This window comes from Rhineura floridana, chromosome 3, assembly GCF_030035675.1.
Source record: "Rhineura floridana isolate rRhiFlo1 chromosome 3, rRhiFlo1.hap2, whole genome shotgun sequence".
Taxonomy (NCBI): Eukaryota; Metazoa; Chordata; class Lepidosauria; order Squamata; family Rhineuridae; genus Rhineura; species Rhineura floridana.
Window position 1 is genome coordinate 127,694,958 of NC_084482.1, and position 17,914 is coordinate 127,712,871.

Sequence of the window (17,914 nt, forward strand, 5' to 3'; positions counted from 1 at the left end):
GTGGTTAACTTCAAGCAATGAAACCCTTACAAGCACACACCTGACAAACTGTGACCAATAAAGCAATACATGTAGATTACCTCAATTGCATTTAATGACAACCACGTACACAGGCTAGCTGACAAAGCACATCTCATGAAATCCATGCATGCACAACTGACCAAGCTATGTCTGTAGTGTAGTAAGGTGTTACCAATTTAGAAAAACAACAGCACACATTTTATTCCTGGATTAAATATGAAGAAAAATAAAACAACATCATTGTTAAAATCTGCACCATATTATAAAAGTAATGGATCCTAGACCAAACTGCTGAGAAGGGCTTCTGTAACTCATAAAGCCATATTATGAAAATTATGAGCCCTAAGCCAGGGCTTTGTAGGCCTGTTTGATAATCCAGCCCTAACTAAATTGGCATCAATTTCTGTTATCAGGAAAACAAATCTAGTAAAGGGCCATGGTTAGATATTATTTATTGTTCTGCGTCTTTTGCAGACTGCCTAAAAGGATTTGAAAACCTCTGCCTCAGATCTCTAGGGAATTTTCTGAAAAGTTGACTTGGCAAACCTAGAACTGTTAGATGCTTCCATCTGTGGATTCTGTCATTATTATGCTCTGTGCAGAGTGGCCCAATGTATGACATTCCTGGCTTGCTCTAATAGCTCAGCTTCTTCAGTAAATGGCAAAAGAAGGGCTTACCATGCAGCTGCTGAGGTCCACCAGGCCAGGTTCAGGAAATCTGCCATGGTTGGCTGGATATGAAAGGATAAGGGAATTGTGGTTATTAGCAGAAAAGTTCCCTTGTTAGCTGAAGCCCAATGTGCTGCAGCAGCTTTCGCTTGCTAAGGATCAACCACAAACCCTGGTGGCAGGGTTCTGTAAAGTTTTGACAGTTCCTCACCTTTTAATCACAGGTATATGCATCTAATGGTGCTTTGCCCTAATAAAGTATACAAATAACTATACTCAGGGACCCACTGGTTCATGATGCAGAGAAGACAAGAGGTTTGTAAACAGCCAGAGCAAGCCTAGTTGTGAGCATTACAGCATGTCCAGAGTTAATTTTAACAAAATGAAGGAGGGCAAATGTTGTGATAAGATGGCCTTGTCAGGCATCACTTTTTCCATTATACGAGATTCAAGATCCCTAACACTGATTTTATTTTACTAGACAAAGATCAGGTACTGGGAAACATCTCAGTGACTCAAATTGTGATCAGCAGCCAACAAGCCATCCCTTGTGTCACATTCAGGGGGTCTGTGGGCACACAATGAAATGAATAGAAGAAAATTAAAGACTTTACCAGAATGAATGATGATAAATACCAATTTAAAACTGAACGCAATCTGTTTTCCAATGCAACTATACTAAATGCATAGAGGAAAGAATGGGGAAGAGTTGCTAAATAACTGGAAGACATTGTTCCATCCTTTGCATAACTGACAGATGTCTCAGTCATGACCAAGGGCAATTCTTTCCTTTCAGCCTCCATGTGGGAAGTTGCTTGAAAAACTACCATGCGTTGGCTACTGGATATGGTGGCTGTAACATACAAGGGCTACTTCCCCTCCAGATCGCCACAATGTGTGGAGAGTATGCCTGTCACCACCAATCACAATATATGCTACATATTTACAAAACAGCATAATCTTCCACATTTCAGCCATATCCTTATTCCCTAGACAGTTCTCTGCAAAATTCTTTGGAATTCCTGCTATTAATCATGGTTCAATACAAAATTCTCCTTTATACAATATATCACAAAATGTAATATTCACCTGCTAATCTAAAAATGCAATAATTCCCATCCTCTGACCATTCTTCTGCTTCTCTTTTAAATAAAAGAGAACCACTTAAAACTCTTGGTTCTCAAAAACATGGGTGTCACCTTAAGTATACAGTTGTTACAGTAGTTGTATAATACCAACTGCTATCTAAACAGAAAGCAAATTCCCACTTGTACATACAATACTCCAACCTGCAGGCAAGACTTCATTGCATGGGAGCCACTACTCACCACATACACCCCACGTGGAGCACCTCCTGTGTTGCTCGGAGCTTCTGGGGCACAGACCGACTGAAAGTCATATGATTCTTTTCGTGTGAAGAATGAGTTGTTGTACAGAGCAGACATCAAGTGAGCATCCACCTCGCTGAAGAACTTTCCTACCTGGAAATGGAAAAAGAATTTTAAAATGTGCTGTCAGGTTATGATGCATTTTCCCACCATGGGCGCTTCCAGAGAGAGATCTTTTATCACCAATGGGTCATTCAGATCAAATATTTCTGTGGGTGGGTTTGGCAAATTAGCTTCCACACATTCCTGTTTTTTCAGTGTCAATATTTATTGCTATTCCACTGCTTGTTATTCATACCAGTGATCCAACCTTGATGAAATGGATCTGGGCTATGATGATTTCCCCCACCCATCTCCTCTTAATCACTCCTCTCATATTCCACTATCTTTTTTCCATTCTGGGCATCAGCTGCTCAGCGCTGTAAGCCTTGCTGTGGGTAGGATTAGGGATGGGATCTGTTTGCTGGTGCCACTTCAAAAGTGTTCCATCAACCTAACAGGCAGTATCACTTTGAGTTCGTTCTTTGTCTGCTATCTTCTGCTTTTATCAGTTCGATTTTCCCCCTCTCCAAATATATTGGTATTAATATTGATATTTTATTTCATAATATTGATATTGTAAAAGGAAATATCGATAAATGGAAGAAAAAATCAATATTATGAAAGAAAATGATATTTTGAAAGAAAATATTAATATGGATAATTTGAAAAAATATTGGTAAAGGAAAGGAAAGCAGTTTTGCGTTTTCCTCCTCCTCCTCTGCTGTGACTAAAGCTGGTCAGTTTTCACGTAAGCAAGCAGAGACCACTTGTTTTCCTTTTGGAAAGGAAAAGAGAAAAGCAGTTTTCAGTGCCCCCCAGCCTCCTCGGCAAGCCTAGAGTACATGTGGGTGACACTTGGCTTTCTTTCTCCTGCTTAGTGTTCGGATTATTTGAGTGGCAAGGGGTGCCACAGAGAGAGAGTGAGTGAGAGAGAGAGAGAGAGAGAGAGAGAGAGAGAGAGAGAGAGCTTTACAGTTGTACTGTGCTGTGAGTAAAAACAATAAAAGAACAATACATTTGAGAGAATATTTGAGGGGGGGAAACAATGTCATGTGAAAGCCACTGAAGTTCAGAACAAACAGGATCACTTTGCAAAGATGGAGAATATGCAGACCACTGAAAAATCCAGTGCTGAATCAGAATTCAGAGGAATTCTCAAGCATCCCTAGTAGGGATGTGTGCTGACAGCAAGTCTTGCATGCCAAAGAACAGTTGGGAGTACATTTTAAGGCTCTCAACTGTTTATTAGCACCTCCACCTCTATCTGCCCCACCTTATGTCACATATGACATCAGGTGTAGGGCAGGTAGGTGTGATTTGGGAAAAATGGCAGGACAAATCATGCCTGGCCTAATTTGATCCGTTGGCCAGAGGCTCACCACCCCTTCTCTAGAAAAAACTGTTTACCTGGAACAAGTTATCTTCCTGATTGGTGAGTACCAGAAAACCCCCATCATCGATGAGAACACAAAGGAGGTCCTGCAAGAGTTAACAATACTTTGTGTTTTGCAGTGACGTATACATTCTGGTTTAAGCATTAGCCTATAGCAAGGTATTTGCCAGATCATCTCTATAATGAGCGAATGCAACAGTAACTGAACATCCCTGCAACAGCAACAGGGACAACTCTTTGAACACAAGTATAAACCACGTAGACTTCAAATATTTGAAAGGCCATCTCCCATCCTTACAGATGCTCTAGGGCATGAAGATTGGCAGCAGGTGCTCTCTTGATAGTTGCACCAACTTCAGGAGTGTGGGGAACGGTGGCCTTTCTCTCTGCACTAGCCTTTAAATTATGAAACTCCTTCCCTGCAGAGGAGCGTTTAGCTGTAGAGCTTCTACTGTATGTTGAAGACACCTTTTTACGCCAGCCTTTGACATTTATTTTGTTTTGTGGGACCCCCCCTCTTTCATTTAATCTATACCATTTATGTTTGGAATAGTTTTACTTGTTATGGTGGCATGATTATATTGTTGCAGCCCACCCTGGACTGAAGGGTAAGACATCTTAGCGGTAAATAAAAAAGCCCCAGGTAATAATTCCTGCACCTCCAGTTTCAGAAAAGGATCACAGTTTGTAGCCTGGGACAGACCTTGGCGTGAAATCCTGGCAAGGTGTTGTCAGTCCCAGTACATAATACTGGACTAAATGGCCAACAGCCCGATTCTTTACACAGCGTTGTCATCACAATGAGCTTTTTCCCTTTTGTGGTTTTGTCCATCAGGTAGCAGTTCCTCCAAACTGGAGAAAAAAGCTGGTCTTATGGAGGAGAACAGACTCTCTTCCAGAGTTCAGGCCAGTCAGGACACAGAAAAACTGTGAGGAAAGATCCTCTAATCCTCTATTTTCTAACCATTTAGGGTGCTTACATGTGTGTAATTATCAGGGGAGTGAAAGAACAGTGGTGATGAAAATGGATCCTGATATATATACACTTAGAATTTTGAAAGCAACAAATAGAACTTCACCCAAGCTTGCCTCCTAATTTATGCAAACTATTAGTGAGAGCTGTGCTTAAACCACCTATCAGCAATCCTGGATCTCATCCTTGTCACTCCAAATGCTGTATCACCTGCACGTACCTCATGGAGACAATTACTTTCAAAAGCACTAGGATGGACAGAACATATTACATCAAACAGAACATCACCTGCAGGTCCTGCAATAAAATTTATGTCATCAAATGCAAAAAAACAGGATGTCATATTCAATACGTTGGAAAAACTGCAGGTCACCTACACACACACTTCAGAAATGAAAAGCGGCAATCTTGACTAAAAAAGTGGAGCAGTTGCAAAACATTTTAACATTGAGGGCCACAGCCTGATGAACATTTGTATAACAGGTATAGAAATGCCTACAGATCCAACAGAATTGACTAAGAGGGAGAACTTCTGGATATACTCCCTCGACACATTGGCACCACATGGCCTGAACCATGAGGACAGTACAAACATTACTTAGGCTGTGAACACACCAATCATCAGAGCAAAGCATTTCCATTAGCACACCTGGAGGGGAATCGGGTTGATCTGCCAATCAGTTGCAAAATCTCTTTGAAGCTAATTTTTTTAAAAAAACGAACTCAAGCTGCTCTGACCAGGTTGTACAGTAAAAAGGGGTGGGGGTCGACTACATCATGTACCCCTGTTTTGAGCAGACAGGTGGAGACACACTGGAACTGGCAGAACAGTGAGTGTGTTTCTACCCTGAGCTTCTGCAAATGAAGCCCCTCTGAGCATTCAATCCTCAAAGCTCTATAACTAAAACTGTCACCTTGGTAACATCATTTGTATGTTAGCAGCTGATGAAGGCAGAAGACGAAACATTTTGCTAGTAAAATAAAAACCTCTGTTTTGTTAATCACAATTACGTGTATATATGTATGTGTGTGTGTGTGTAAATATATATTATATAACATGTGTGTGTAAATATATATATATATATATATATACGTACACAAGTATGTATGTATATATAAATTTTCTAACATGGTATTACTTTTCCAGCATTATCTAGCATTTTCAGTGTTCAACTTCAGTTTTTTTCTTTAGTTTTTAAACAACAACATTAAAAGGGCCTTATGACAGTCTTCTGGTTTAGGAAATAGCTATTCAGCTGTATTTCCCATGTTTACCTTGTAATTAGCCTCACAGTCCATCTCACAGCTTGTGGAGGGGTCACACTGGAAATCAAAGAAGACAGGCAATGAAATCAAGAGAGTTCTAAACACATCTCAAAATTGACTTGCTTATATCCGGACCACGTCCACACATCTTTCAGAATCATGGATCAACATGTTCTACAGTCAGAAGGGAATTGTGAAAAAATAATGCGAATAGGGATAGCTTTGAGACCATTTACTTATATTCTGATAACACTGAAGTTAGATTGCTGCCATGTGCTGTACATGGGGAACACTTTAAAGACTATTTAGGTGTGCATTGAGAAGCAGCATCCCCAAAATTAATAAATTATGATGACCGTTCAATTGGAGAGTAAAATGGAGGATAAAATTCATTCCCACAGATTCACTCCCACTCACCCAAGGTTCAAAGTTAAAGATGGGGGAGGGGAGGAGAGCGGGGAAAAGGGTGCCAAACCATTTTTTCAGGATCAAAGTCACTTCTGTTGATAATAGCACATGGGTTTTTCACATGGAAATCCATAGTGGGGGTGGGGGTGTAATTAGTAAAAAAAAATTTAAAAAATGCTATGAAAAATCACAGAATAAAGGGACAGAAGTAGGGCTCCTGTTGTGTGTCTCATAAGCAAGAAGCAGCAGAGCAGTACCGGTCATAAAGCTAATATGAATTGGGAAAGGGACACCCTGCATGGATCATATCTTGCTGGTGTTAAAAGATCTTAATTGGCTTCCAGTTTGTTTCTAGGCTCAATTCAATGTGCTGTTTTTGACCTACAAAGCTCTAGACCAGGACATCTAAAGGGCGACCTTTTCTGATATGAACTTTACCTGTCCTTTAAGCTCCTCTGAGGCCTTGTTTTCGGATGCCCCATCCTCCAGAGGCTAGGCAGGTAGTTGCAGAAATGCATTTTTTTTAGTGATGGGACCTTGTTTATGGAACACCTTTCCTAAATATCTTAACATCTTTACACTGTTTTAGTCATGCAAGGGGCTATATCTGACATAGCTGGAATCCTCAGAATTAACTAGAATGGGAAAGAGGAACAATAAGATACAGATAACTTCTGGGGATTCATTCAGTGTCAACAAAGGGAATACAAGTCAGTGGTGATTGTTATGCTGCAGGGCTATAACAGCGTTTGGGACCCAAAGGAGAGCTCCAAGTGCTCCTCAGCGTCAATCATGTCATCGACAACACACAAGCCCCCAGCTTCTTTCCCAAGGAGGATATTCTTCGCCACCTACTCTTCGTGTCCCCAGCTGATCCCTTTCCGTTTGGTTACTTGCAAGGACTTTAAATTTTTCTGCCCATGCCTCCAGGTCAAGTTTCACTCCAACCACTGGAAGGGAACACAAAAAGAGAAATTCAGGTTAGAAAAAATGTTTTTGTGTGTGTCTGAAAACATAGGCTTAGATCCATGAGCAGAAGAAAGTTTGTGGAAGAGGAGTTTCCTGTCCCCACCTTCACCCTGCATTCCCTGAGTTCCTCACAAAAGCTCTCTAAAGGGTCAGGTGACTCTCCTAAACAGTGTAGGATGTGGTGTGGGGGGAGGAGAGAAGCACCCCAAATCAGGTAAAGAGACTTTTTGTGAGCAGGAGACACAGGCAATACTCTGACCTAGTCACTTCATTTTGTCTCCCTGCCTTATGGCCACTTCCAGACAACCCATTTATTGGGCATTCATCCTGATTTGTCTGTGGAGAGATTAGACGACATTAGCTATTTATTGAGTATTTATTCTGATTTGTTTGAGGGGGGGCTAGATGATGTTGTGTCAAGTGTTATCTTATCACTTTGTTGTCACTTTTCTTATCGCAAAAAGTCCAATTGTGGAGGAAAGTGGATTTGTTCTACAAAATAGTCTTTAATTGCACAGCCAAAATTTGCCATTATGTGATTGACTCTCACCCCCAAATAGTAACAGCCTGGAAGCCCCATACATCAGAGGTAGCCAATATGATATCCTGCACATGTTGTTGAACTACAACTCCCATCAGCCCCACCCAGCATGGCCAATGGTCAGGGATGATGGGAGTTGGAGTCCAACAACACCTGGAGGGTAGCATGTTGACTAGCCCTGGATTATGTGATTTGGAGGATAATTCGTACATTTTTCTCAGACACAGCCCACATGTAATATTTTTGCTGTTGCTTCCTCTTTCATTGTATGTTCTTCACCAAAAGCAGAAAAATAAATGCAAAATGCCACTGACAGGAGAAAAAGAAGGAACTCCAGGTGCCTGAATAAAAATTTATTTCAGACCTGACACATTTCAGAATAATGCTTTGGTACCCAATTCCTCTGTTTATTTACAGTGCCACTGAAGGATGAGTATGCTGAAACTACTTTCAGTCTTTCTTCAGGCCACTGGCACCTGGAGTTCCTGCCTCTTTTCCCGCTTTTATTACTCCAAACCAGAAGCAGGAAGTGCAGTTTATTCCCAGTCATCCAGACTAAGGTTAACAAAGATATCCCCCCCTTGTGCATTACATTAAAAAGGATTGGAAGCCCTCTACTGGGCCACAAGAAATCTATAGCCCATGAAGGTGTTTGTCTCAAGACTATCTTGTAAAGCTCCTTTTTCTGATGCTCCTGGCTAAAATAACGCTGTTATAGCATGAATAATTATACTAAAGCCACATGTGCAGTCCAATGAAGGGGTTTGTTAAAAGAACAGCCCAGAGAAATTCAAGCATGATTGTAGCCAAGCTGAAGACTCAATGAGCTGGTATTTATGTACATTGCTAGAGAGGCTCAGAAAGGTTTCACAGCTGCAGAATGCCTGGGCTCAACTAAAGTAGATCAGGAGATCGAAAGACAGGACAGACTCTCTTGAGAGATACAGGCAAACACCCCAGTGCTCTTACCTGCTGGTTTCAAGTGTTTCTCACCAAAGTTCAGCTCAACAGCTGTGCTAACGAGGATCCCAACGGTGTTGTTTTCCAGCTCTAGCCCTCTGTAGCTGGCTATAGGGAGAAGAGGAAAAGAAGATCTGCCAGTCTGTGGGGGGTACAGGCAGCCTGACTGCTACAAAGCACTCTCCAACTTCTGTGGCAGCGCCCTACCTCTCTTTATGGTTCCGTGAAGGGCTGACATCCTGCCAGTGCCCTCTCCCCGCTTCACATTGGTGACAAAAAGGAAGGCTGCACCTTACTTTTTTAATGAATGTCCTAACTAGACATCTATGAAGAGGACATCTTTCTGCTTAAGCTGTTTCCCACTGCATTTGATATTAATGGTAGCCACATCATATGCAGCAAGCAATGAACCACATTATTACATTCCCCCTTTCTCTCAATGGAGGTCACTAATGCAAAGTGGCAGATCCCTTCTGGGGCAAGAAACCTCTGGTCAAAAGGCATAAAATATGGACCTGCAAGCTTCATAGGGTTCTGTGCTTGCCATGTGTGAGAGTTCTTCAGGAATCATGGCATGATCAAGACAAGGAAAGGTACTATGTAAATACTAACTATTACTGTTATTGTCTTTGTAGTAAACCCTTAAATAGTACAGACTGTCTCATTCGGCTTCTAGTGCTAATACATGTTGCTCTATGCTTATAAAGACTATCCAAGTTGCAGAGAATCCCACCTGTCTAGAGATGCTATACTTACAATCCCGGTAAGGTGGCTTAAAGATGTGGCCTTTGTTATCTAGGCTTCTCCGATAGAAGCTGGCATTGAAGGGCTCTCGGTCTTCTTCCCAGTCTTCAGCAGCTCTTAAATGAAATCAACCAGCCCCACAAAATGTCACATGCCTTGGGCATTGATTTCATCTTCCATATGGGTACAAGTTGAAATGTAGGCAATTTTTAAAATATCAGACATTATATTATTATGAACATATATGCAAAAGAACACAAGAAGAGCCTCCTGGATCAGGCCAATGGCCCATTAGTTCAGCACCCTGTTCTCACAGTGGCCAACCAGATGTGCATATAAACATTGATATATTTCACCTCCAAATGTAAAGGATGGCATTAGACCCATACCTTAATGTCATTTAATGAGGTCTACAACCTTGCATTTTAAAGCTGCAGGCCTGCACAAACTCACCAAAAGCAGTCCACCTGCTATTTACCATGGCTGTAGGATAGTTTTAATATTTCATAGAGATGAATGCTTGGTAAATCTACTGTTTTGGCAGCCGCAGGCCAACTCCAAAACAGGAAATTGATCAGGCCCGTCAGGCTGCATTTGGCTTGGTGAGTCACAAGTTATGCAGGCTCATTTCATTGTCTAGCTGCCAGGCTTCAATGATCACAAGGGTTATGGTTAACCCTTGGCAGCCTATATCCCTTTGAAATAGGACCTCTGACCTTAGTAAATGACCAATAGCATTTTTTCCCTGATGAAACTACAGTCTGACCAATAATAATTTTCCTCCAAAGAAAGGAATTGGCAGTACAAATGTATTACTTTCTCAGGCAATTTGTTGTGAGGGTCCATTATCCAGGAGTGTCGTGCCGTGACACATGCACTTCAGAAGGGGGAAGAATCCCTGTGAGATTTTAGTGAGCACATTTTGACATTACCTTTCGCTCCTTGTACTAAAAATGGTTGTTCAACATCTTTAAGCGACATACTTAGGAATGGCTTTGCTGGATTCCCAAGATAATGGTATATTATTAGAATTCTGCCTACCTCAGTGGTAATTTCTGGAAACTTAACAAAGCCAGTTCACATATCAGAAATGCATAGGAGGGCTACAAGTGTAATAAAATCTACTCCTGTACATAAAATGTCCCTCACCCCCTCCAAATGTAGCTTGACACAGATAAAAATGTTTCATATAGACATGATAATATATGCACATTCACACCCTTAAGAGCATGTTTGCACTGACCCAAATTCCTGGGACAGTCATCTGTTGTCACCATGCTGAGGCACTAAGCAAGTGACCTATAGGATCTAAACAAAGTGGCCCTAATTCAAGTAAAGATAGTCATTGTCACATTCCGTTGAAAGTAATTAACTTGTTCCATTAGTTTTATTGGCTGCAATCTAACCCTACTAACCTGAGAGTAAGCGCCACTGAAGTCTAGACATGGTGAGGACTGTAGCCTTCATCATTACTAAGTCTGGATAGGTTGGAGTCACTAAATGCTAAGTACGTTGTCTCCAAATACAGATGATAAGGCAAACACTTGTTACTTACTTGTTAGGGAATATGCGAGTGATGCCACCATCTGTGGCAACAAACACAGCTAAGAGGCTATACCTATAAATGAGGCAGAGATAGAAAATTGTGACTGCAAACAATAAGCCAGCATTCCATTCCTCACCAATTTCTCTTTGCAGGGCATCTTTAGTGTATGCGTACATAACTGGCAGCTATGGGAAGCCCAAAAAGAAAGACCTGAGCACCATAGCATTTTCCCCTCCTGTAGTCTCCAGCAACTGGTATTGAGAAGTATACTGCATCCAACAGTGGAGGCAGAACATAGCCAACATGACTAAAAGCCATTGATAGCCTTATCCTCCATGAATTTGTCTAAACCTCTTTTAAATACATCCAAGCTGGTGGTCATTGCTGCCTCTTGTGAGAGTTAATTGCATAGTTTAATGATGTGCTGCATGAAGAAGTACTTTCTTTTGTCTATTCTAGATCTACTGATGTTCAGCATCATTGCATGTCCCGAGTTCTAGTGTTATGATAGAGGGAGAAAAACTTTTCTCTCTCCTCTTTTTCCACACCATGCATAAATTTAAAGCCTCTATCATGTCCCCTTTACCCTTCAGTTTATTTCTAAACTAAAAAGCCCCGAATCTTGTAACCTCTTCTCATAGGAGAGTTGCTCCAGCTCCTTGATAATTTTGGTTGCCCTTTTCTGAACCTTTCTACAATATTCTTTTTAAGGTGAGGTGACCAAAACTGTACAGAGTATTCCAAGTGCTGCTGCACCATAGAGTTTTATAATGGTATTATGATTTTGGCAGTTTTATTTTCAGTTCCTTTCCTAATTTTCAGTTTGTTTCCTAATTCCATGTAATTCGCCTTTTTCACAGCTACTGGGTCGACATCTTCATTGAATTATCCACTGTTACTCCAAGCTTGAGTTCCTGGTCAGTCACTGCCACTTCAGACCCCATGAGTAAAAATGTGAAATAAGATTTTTTGCCCCAAACTGAATCACTTTACACTTGCTTAAACTGAATTGCAGTTGCCACTTTACTGCCCATCCACTCAGTTTGGAGAGATCCTTTTGGAGCTCTTCACAACCTCTTTTTCTTTTAACAACTCTGAACAATTTGGTATCATCAGCAAACTTGGCTACCTCACTGCTCACCTCTAACTCTAAATCATTTACGAACAAGTTTAAAAGCATGTTTCAATATGGATACTGCAGGGACTCTACTTTCTACCGGAGCTTGGAAGTAACTAGTTACAAGTAACAAATTACTTGTAATTCATTAGTTTTTTGAGTAACGAGTGGCTAATTCCTTTACATTTTGATTGTAATAGAACTAGGAGTAATTTTACTACTTTTGTGGAGTAATTGTAACATTTCCAGAATTACTTTTGGGCATTACTTGGGGGGGAGCAGGGGAAGTCTTCTGCTCCTCTGATTTGTGGATGAAAATCATGTGCCTCAAATTGGGCTTCTGTGCAGTGCCTCTCTTTCCTCATGCTCTGTGGGTGGGTAGGAAGTGATGAGGGAGGAGGCAGAGAGTGAGACGGGGTGGAGTGGAGAAAACAATTATTTTAAAAAATGGATAGTGGTGGTGAAGAATGGAGTGGAGGGGAAAAGGATCCGGAGGTCAAGAACATGGATAAAGGAGGAGAAGGAGGCAGCAGCAGAATGGAGATAAAGAACTGTGGAGGTGAAAGATGACATGTGTGAGAGTGTGTGTGTGTGTGTGTGTATGAGAGAGAGAGAGAGAGAGAGAGTACTGTGCTTGCACTTGGCACACAAAGTGGCCTCCACCACCCTCTCTGGCTAATGTGCTGCATTTGCAGTATTTTAACATTTTTGCATCTCAGGGGATGTGCTTGGGTGAGTGTCCTTTAGTTGGTGGCAGAGCAGAGTCTGGGAGGTGGTTAAGTGAGAGAGATTATGCTTGCTGGCTGATTAGGAGGGTTTGCACTTGGTTTGATGTGCAAAGATCTGGGTTGTGGCCTCTGCCTCCCTCCCCACCACCCTTACCAGCGGAGAGACCACCATTGCTATCTTATGAATAAAAATTATTATTCTACTATCTCTGTATGTGTTTATTTTTAATGTTGTTTTAGGCTACTTAGATGTGCAGCAGCCAAGGGCAGCACCTTGTAGGCAATTTTTTTTAAAGTAACTGAAATGTAACTGTAGTGATTACTTTTGAGCAAAAGTAAAGTAATCAGTTACTTTCAGAGCAATTGTAATTGTAACGGTAACTACTACTTTTGGGGGGCCATGTAACTGTAACTGTAATGTATTACTTTTTAAAAGTAATCTTCCAAGCTCTGCTTTCTACTGATCCACAAGAGGACCTCTCCTCTTATTCCTGCTAAACTTACTCAGGAGTCTTTCGTGAGGGACTTTGTCAAAATATTTTTGAAAGTCTAAGTACACAATGTCAACTGCATCATTTTATTATCATCATCTTACTAGATAATAAAAATGTAACCGCCATGCTGCAGTTCACTTGGCCATAGACAGGTGCTGCTGTGAAGTATAGTGTGTTGATCTGCAGCATTCCATTGTGGTGGCTAGATCAGGTGCAATGGGAGAGTGAATGAGCAAGGTTTGTGGCTGCCCAGTGTGTGTGCATGTGCCAAAGTAGCAGGAGAGAAATTGAGACAGGCAGGAGTAAAGTGGTGTGAGTGGGAAGGTTAAGTGGCAGAGAGAAATGGAGACAGGCAGAAATAAAGAGGGGAAAGGTTTAGCAGAGGAGAAAAATGGAGACAGGCTGGAGAAAAGAGGTGGGTGGGAAGGTTTAGTGGAGGAGAGAAATGGAGGCATGCCAGAGTAAAGGAGGGAGGAGATTTAGTGGAGGAGAGAAACGGAGACAGGCAGAAGTAAAGAGATGGGTGGGAAAGTTTAGCATAGGAGAGAAATGGGGACAAGGGGCAGTAGCAGGGGGGGGAAGGCAGCAGAGGACCAGATGAGACAAGGAGGTGAGCAGGCCCATGGTGGGCAATGCGCAATGTGCTTGGAGCACTGGGGGATTTGGTGAGGGTAGTGGGGTGCCGGGGGTTGGTGTGTAAAGTGCACGGGGTAAAGCACCTAGTATAATGTGATATAACAACAATATTGTGAATTATTACCCTCCCTTCACCTTAAGGTTCCAGAGAGAGTAATACACAACAATTTAAAATGCACATTAAAAACAGCTTAAAAAAACAGGGTGTTCCCCCAAAAGAATAGGATGCCCCCCTTCAAAGTACATCTGAAGTGTCATGCTTGCTGACACTCTGAAAGAACTCTAAGAGGTTAGTGAGATAAGACTTACCCTTGCAGAAGCCATGCTGGTCCTGCTTCGGTGAGACTTGCCCTAGATGTCTGGTAATTTTTTTTTATAATGCTTTCTACCAGTTTTCCTAGAACAAGCTATAATTAATTAATTGAATTTATATTCTGCCCTTCCTTCCAAAGGAGCCAAGGGCAACAAACTAATTAGCCTGTAGTTTCCAGGATTCCTGTTTAACAACTGGTATTACACTGGCCACTTTCCGGTCCTCAGGTTAAAGAGGCTGTTCTTAGGAACAAATTATGTATTTTTGCTAGCATATCAGCAACTTCACAACGGAGTTTTTAAAGAACTCTTGGATGGATGCCATCTGGACCTGGTGATTTGTCAGTTTTTATTTTGTCTGTAAGGCCTAGAACTTTATCTCATCAGTATTTCCCTCAGCTCCTCACACTTCCTTCCTGCAAAAGTTAGTTCAGGCACAGGGATCTACACTATATTTTCTACTGTGAAGACAGACAGATGCAAAGAATTCATTAAGCTTTTCTGCAATCTATTCTTCTTTAGTACACCTTTAGCTCCCTTGTCACCCAAAGGTCCACCTCCTTAGCCAGTCTTGTATTACTAATGTATTTAAAGGTTTTTGCTGTTGGTCTTTATGTTTATGATGACAGGCGACATCTGCAACCTCTGCACTTGGCAAGCAATTCACCTTGCAGTCTGCATGCCTATCACACAGCCAGCCATCTATGTTCCTCATGATCAAATCATCCACTAGCAGGATCCCTCCACCACCACCCCAGATAAGTTTCCTCAGCACGAGAAGATAACTACTCAACCCTAATGAATGGGTCCTTTCTAAAGGATCATTTCCCTCTTCCTCAGAGTGACATTCTCCTTCTCAGAGGCCCTCATCCTTCATGACAGGATGGGAGCTATCATCCAGGGAGCAGGACACAGCTATAACAACCCCAAAGGTATCATCCACCAACCTCTCTACCTCTCTACTTTTCTCCAGATCAGCCACCTTAACCTCAAGGGAACAAACTCATTTCCTGAGGGCCAGGAGCAAATTGCACCAAGGAAATGCCCATGACTTGTCTGGTAGGCAGAGAGGTGGACATGTGACATACAATGCAGTACACTGGAAAGCCCCCACATCCTGCTGGCTTTTTAACTGCATAACTATTTTTGTGGTTAATAGAGTTCTTTTGTGCATGGGCTTGGGATTTCTTTAAGCCAAAGAGAGGAGGAGCAGAATAGTTTGCCTCTGTCTCCTTATACTTCTGCCAACTCACTTGGCTGCTTAACTCACTTTGTCACTAGGGAAGACACACTGCATCAGCTGGGGCATCCTGTAGCACATGGAGATAGCTCACTAGGTTATTCTAAATGTATATGCTGGTCTAATGAAGTCATAGGGTGTGGCTCAAATTTCAGATGGTAGAATTTGAAAGGGGAATAGATTTAGGTCCGTTTATCCCTCTGGGAATAGAAGTGGGCAAATTTAAAAAATAAAAGCTAACTAGCTTTTACCTGATTTTATACTATATTTTAAGGGGGCAAAATACTGTGTAGTTTTAAGTTGTAACGTGCTCTATCTTGGATAAGCTGGACTAGTTTTTAACTTGTTTTCAACTTTAACTGGTTCTAAACTTAAACTCTAGCTTTCATAAACTGGATTAATATTTTAACTAATTTTAAACTGAACTGAAAGCTGAAACTTCAGCTGTCTTTTTTCACTTAATACACATCCTAACCCTTTTAACCTAAGAAAACTGAAACTAAACATATCCTTTAAAAATCTAAGTTGACTCTCCCACTAGCTTGATCTGTATTGTGTGGAACTATGTATTAGTGGGGTTTTCTTTTTACCCCTTCTCTAATATTGACCATTTGTATATGCCTGTTACGTTTGTGCAAAAGAGCACAGACTGTGAAGTCTACTCTATAAAGAAATCATGTTACAGCTTTCCTCCCAACTGGAAGGTCCTCTCATTGGGGCACCAAAACACTCCCAGAGTGTCTGAAAGAGTACTGAACTGAAATTGTATTTACGTGTTTAAGTCTTGGTCCTTCCACACTCTTTCCACCAGCTGTTGGGTGATTCCTGTGTCCAGGATGAGGTTGTGAAGGAGGAAGTTATCGCCTTGAAAGAGAAGAGAAATATTTCCAATCCAGAGTCTTGCTATCAAGCATCCCTGAGGATTCCACCCTATTTTAAGGTATGATGGTGAGGAATCCACTTGTATTTTTGCTTGCCTTTTCTCTCTCTCCTTGCACAGCCTTCTTCCCACTTGCTTCACCAGCAACTAAACTGTCAGAACACAAAGATACTGCAAGGTCTGCAGTGGACTTCTCCAACGCTCACTTATAAGAATGCCCTGTAGAGGTTGTCTTTAGATGAGAGGCTTCTGAGGTTGCTGTGTGATACTTTTCAGTTTATTACTTGGTGATATACAGTATATTCCAGAGCTTGGAAAAGTTACTTTTTTAAAACTACAACTCCCATCAGCCCCAGCCAGCATGGCCACTGGATTGGGCTGATGGGAGTTGTAGTTCCAAAAAGTAACTTTTCCAAGCTCTGGTATATTCAGTGTACATATGTTCACAAATGTAACAAACTGTAGAACAGATGAGTGGTTACTAGTGCTTCCCAGTACTTTCTAGTGCTATGCTATTCCTTGCAATGCTGTAAATGACCCTCCTTGTCACTGTCCTCTCAGCTCTCTCAGTACTGGAAGTCCACCAACTCTGCTAGTAACCAGCCATCCCAGACCCATTGATTGTGCTACTGTTCCAGCCCTTAGCTTCCAGCTCTGCTGAAGGGTTTCAGGTTAGAACTCCCTGTTTAAGTTGTTCTGGTGGGGCAGGCAGCCTCTGGCATCATTCTCCACACTACCATCACCATTACCAGGGAGCAAGCAGGTATATGTCCCTTCTCTCTTCACTTGGCATAATAGAGGTGGGCAAGACTGTCAGGGAGGCTCTAGGGCATGCTTCTTGCAATGCCTAGAACAGGGCTGAGAACCTGTGGTCCTTCAGACATTGCTGGTTACAACTCCCATCATCCCTACCTATTGCTGGCTGGGGCTAATGGGAGTTGAAGTCCAACAACATCTGGAGGGCCACAGGTTTCCCCCCACCCAGGACTAGAGTATCCCTTAGTGCTGCCACTAACCAGGGCTTTTTCCTTCCCATTTGCTTGCCTTATGCAGCAGGGGCAGGATACTCTAAGCGTTTCCCCATCCTCCTTTGTTCCACGCAATTGTTACGAATGGGAGCCCTGCTAAGCAACATGTTCCTCTGCAATTGTGCACAGACTCCTGGAGTGCTTTCAGAGTATAACAAAGAAGCAAAAGTCTAAAAGTGGCATTTCTATTATAGGCAGTGGGAAAAGACTCCTCTAGGTCATCTTCTCCAAACTAAGGACACTTCTAACATCTTAAGTGTACCTCGTCGTAGACTTAAAAAATACATACAGAGAGGAAGGATATTCTATAGGCTTCTTACCTTTTTTCAGTGTTGAATTGCTTTATTGTTAGAAAATGTAACTAGTGAATAAAAAGCCTATTTTCTTGCAAACTATTTTTATGCTATCCATAGAAACGATTTGTTCACCTTAGTTTGGGCCTTTGTCTCAGGAACAGACTGGTTTTATACATGTGGTGCTTTTGTGAAGTGTGTACCACTTTGAATCAGAGAGCACCAGCACCAGGGCTATGACCTAGTTCAACCCAGACCATAAATGG

The 17,914-nt window shown here is 41.8% G+C and overlaps 1 protein-coding gene across 3 annotated transcripts in view; it reads right to left on the reverse strand.

Moving 5' to 3' along the window:
• The window catches only part of CACNA2D2 (calcium voltage-gated channel auxiliary subunit alpha2delta 2), a 1,044,533-nt gene that overhangs the window by 17,402 nt on the left and 1,009,217 nt on the right, over nucleotides 1-17,914 (reverse strand). For all 3 annotated transcript variants that reach the window (XR_009761453.1, XM_061617858.1, XM_061617859.1), the window contains 9 exons: nucleotides 16,221-16,311; nucleotides 10,930-10,992; nucleotides 9,387-9,490; nucleotides 8,640-8,738; nucleotides 7,016-7,110; nucleotides 5,762-5,809; nucleotides 3,528-3,599; nucleotides 2,019-2,171; nucleotides 700-752 (listed from right to left, as the gene is read on the reverse strand). Coding sequence is in view for 2 of the 3 variants with exons in the window: in XM_061617858.1 (XP_061473842.1) it covers nucleotides 700-752; nucleotides 2,019-2,171; nucleotides 3,528-3,599; nucleotides 5,762-5,809; nucleotides 7,016-7,110; nucleotides 8,640-8,738; nucleotides 9,387-9,490; nucleotides 10,930-10,992; nucleotides 16,221-16,311 (778 nt within the window). In the remaining variant the exon portion in view is untranslated. The remainder of the gene's footprint in view (nucleotides 1-699; nucleotides 753-2,018; nucleotides 2,172-3,527; nucleotides 3,600-5,761; nucleotides 5,810-7,015; nucleotides 7,111-8,639; nucleotides 8,739-9,386; nucleotides 9,491-10,929; nucleotides 10,993-16,220; nucleotides 16,312-17,914) is intronic.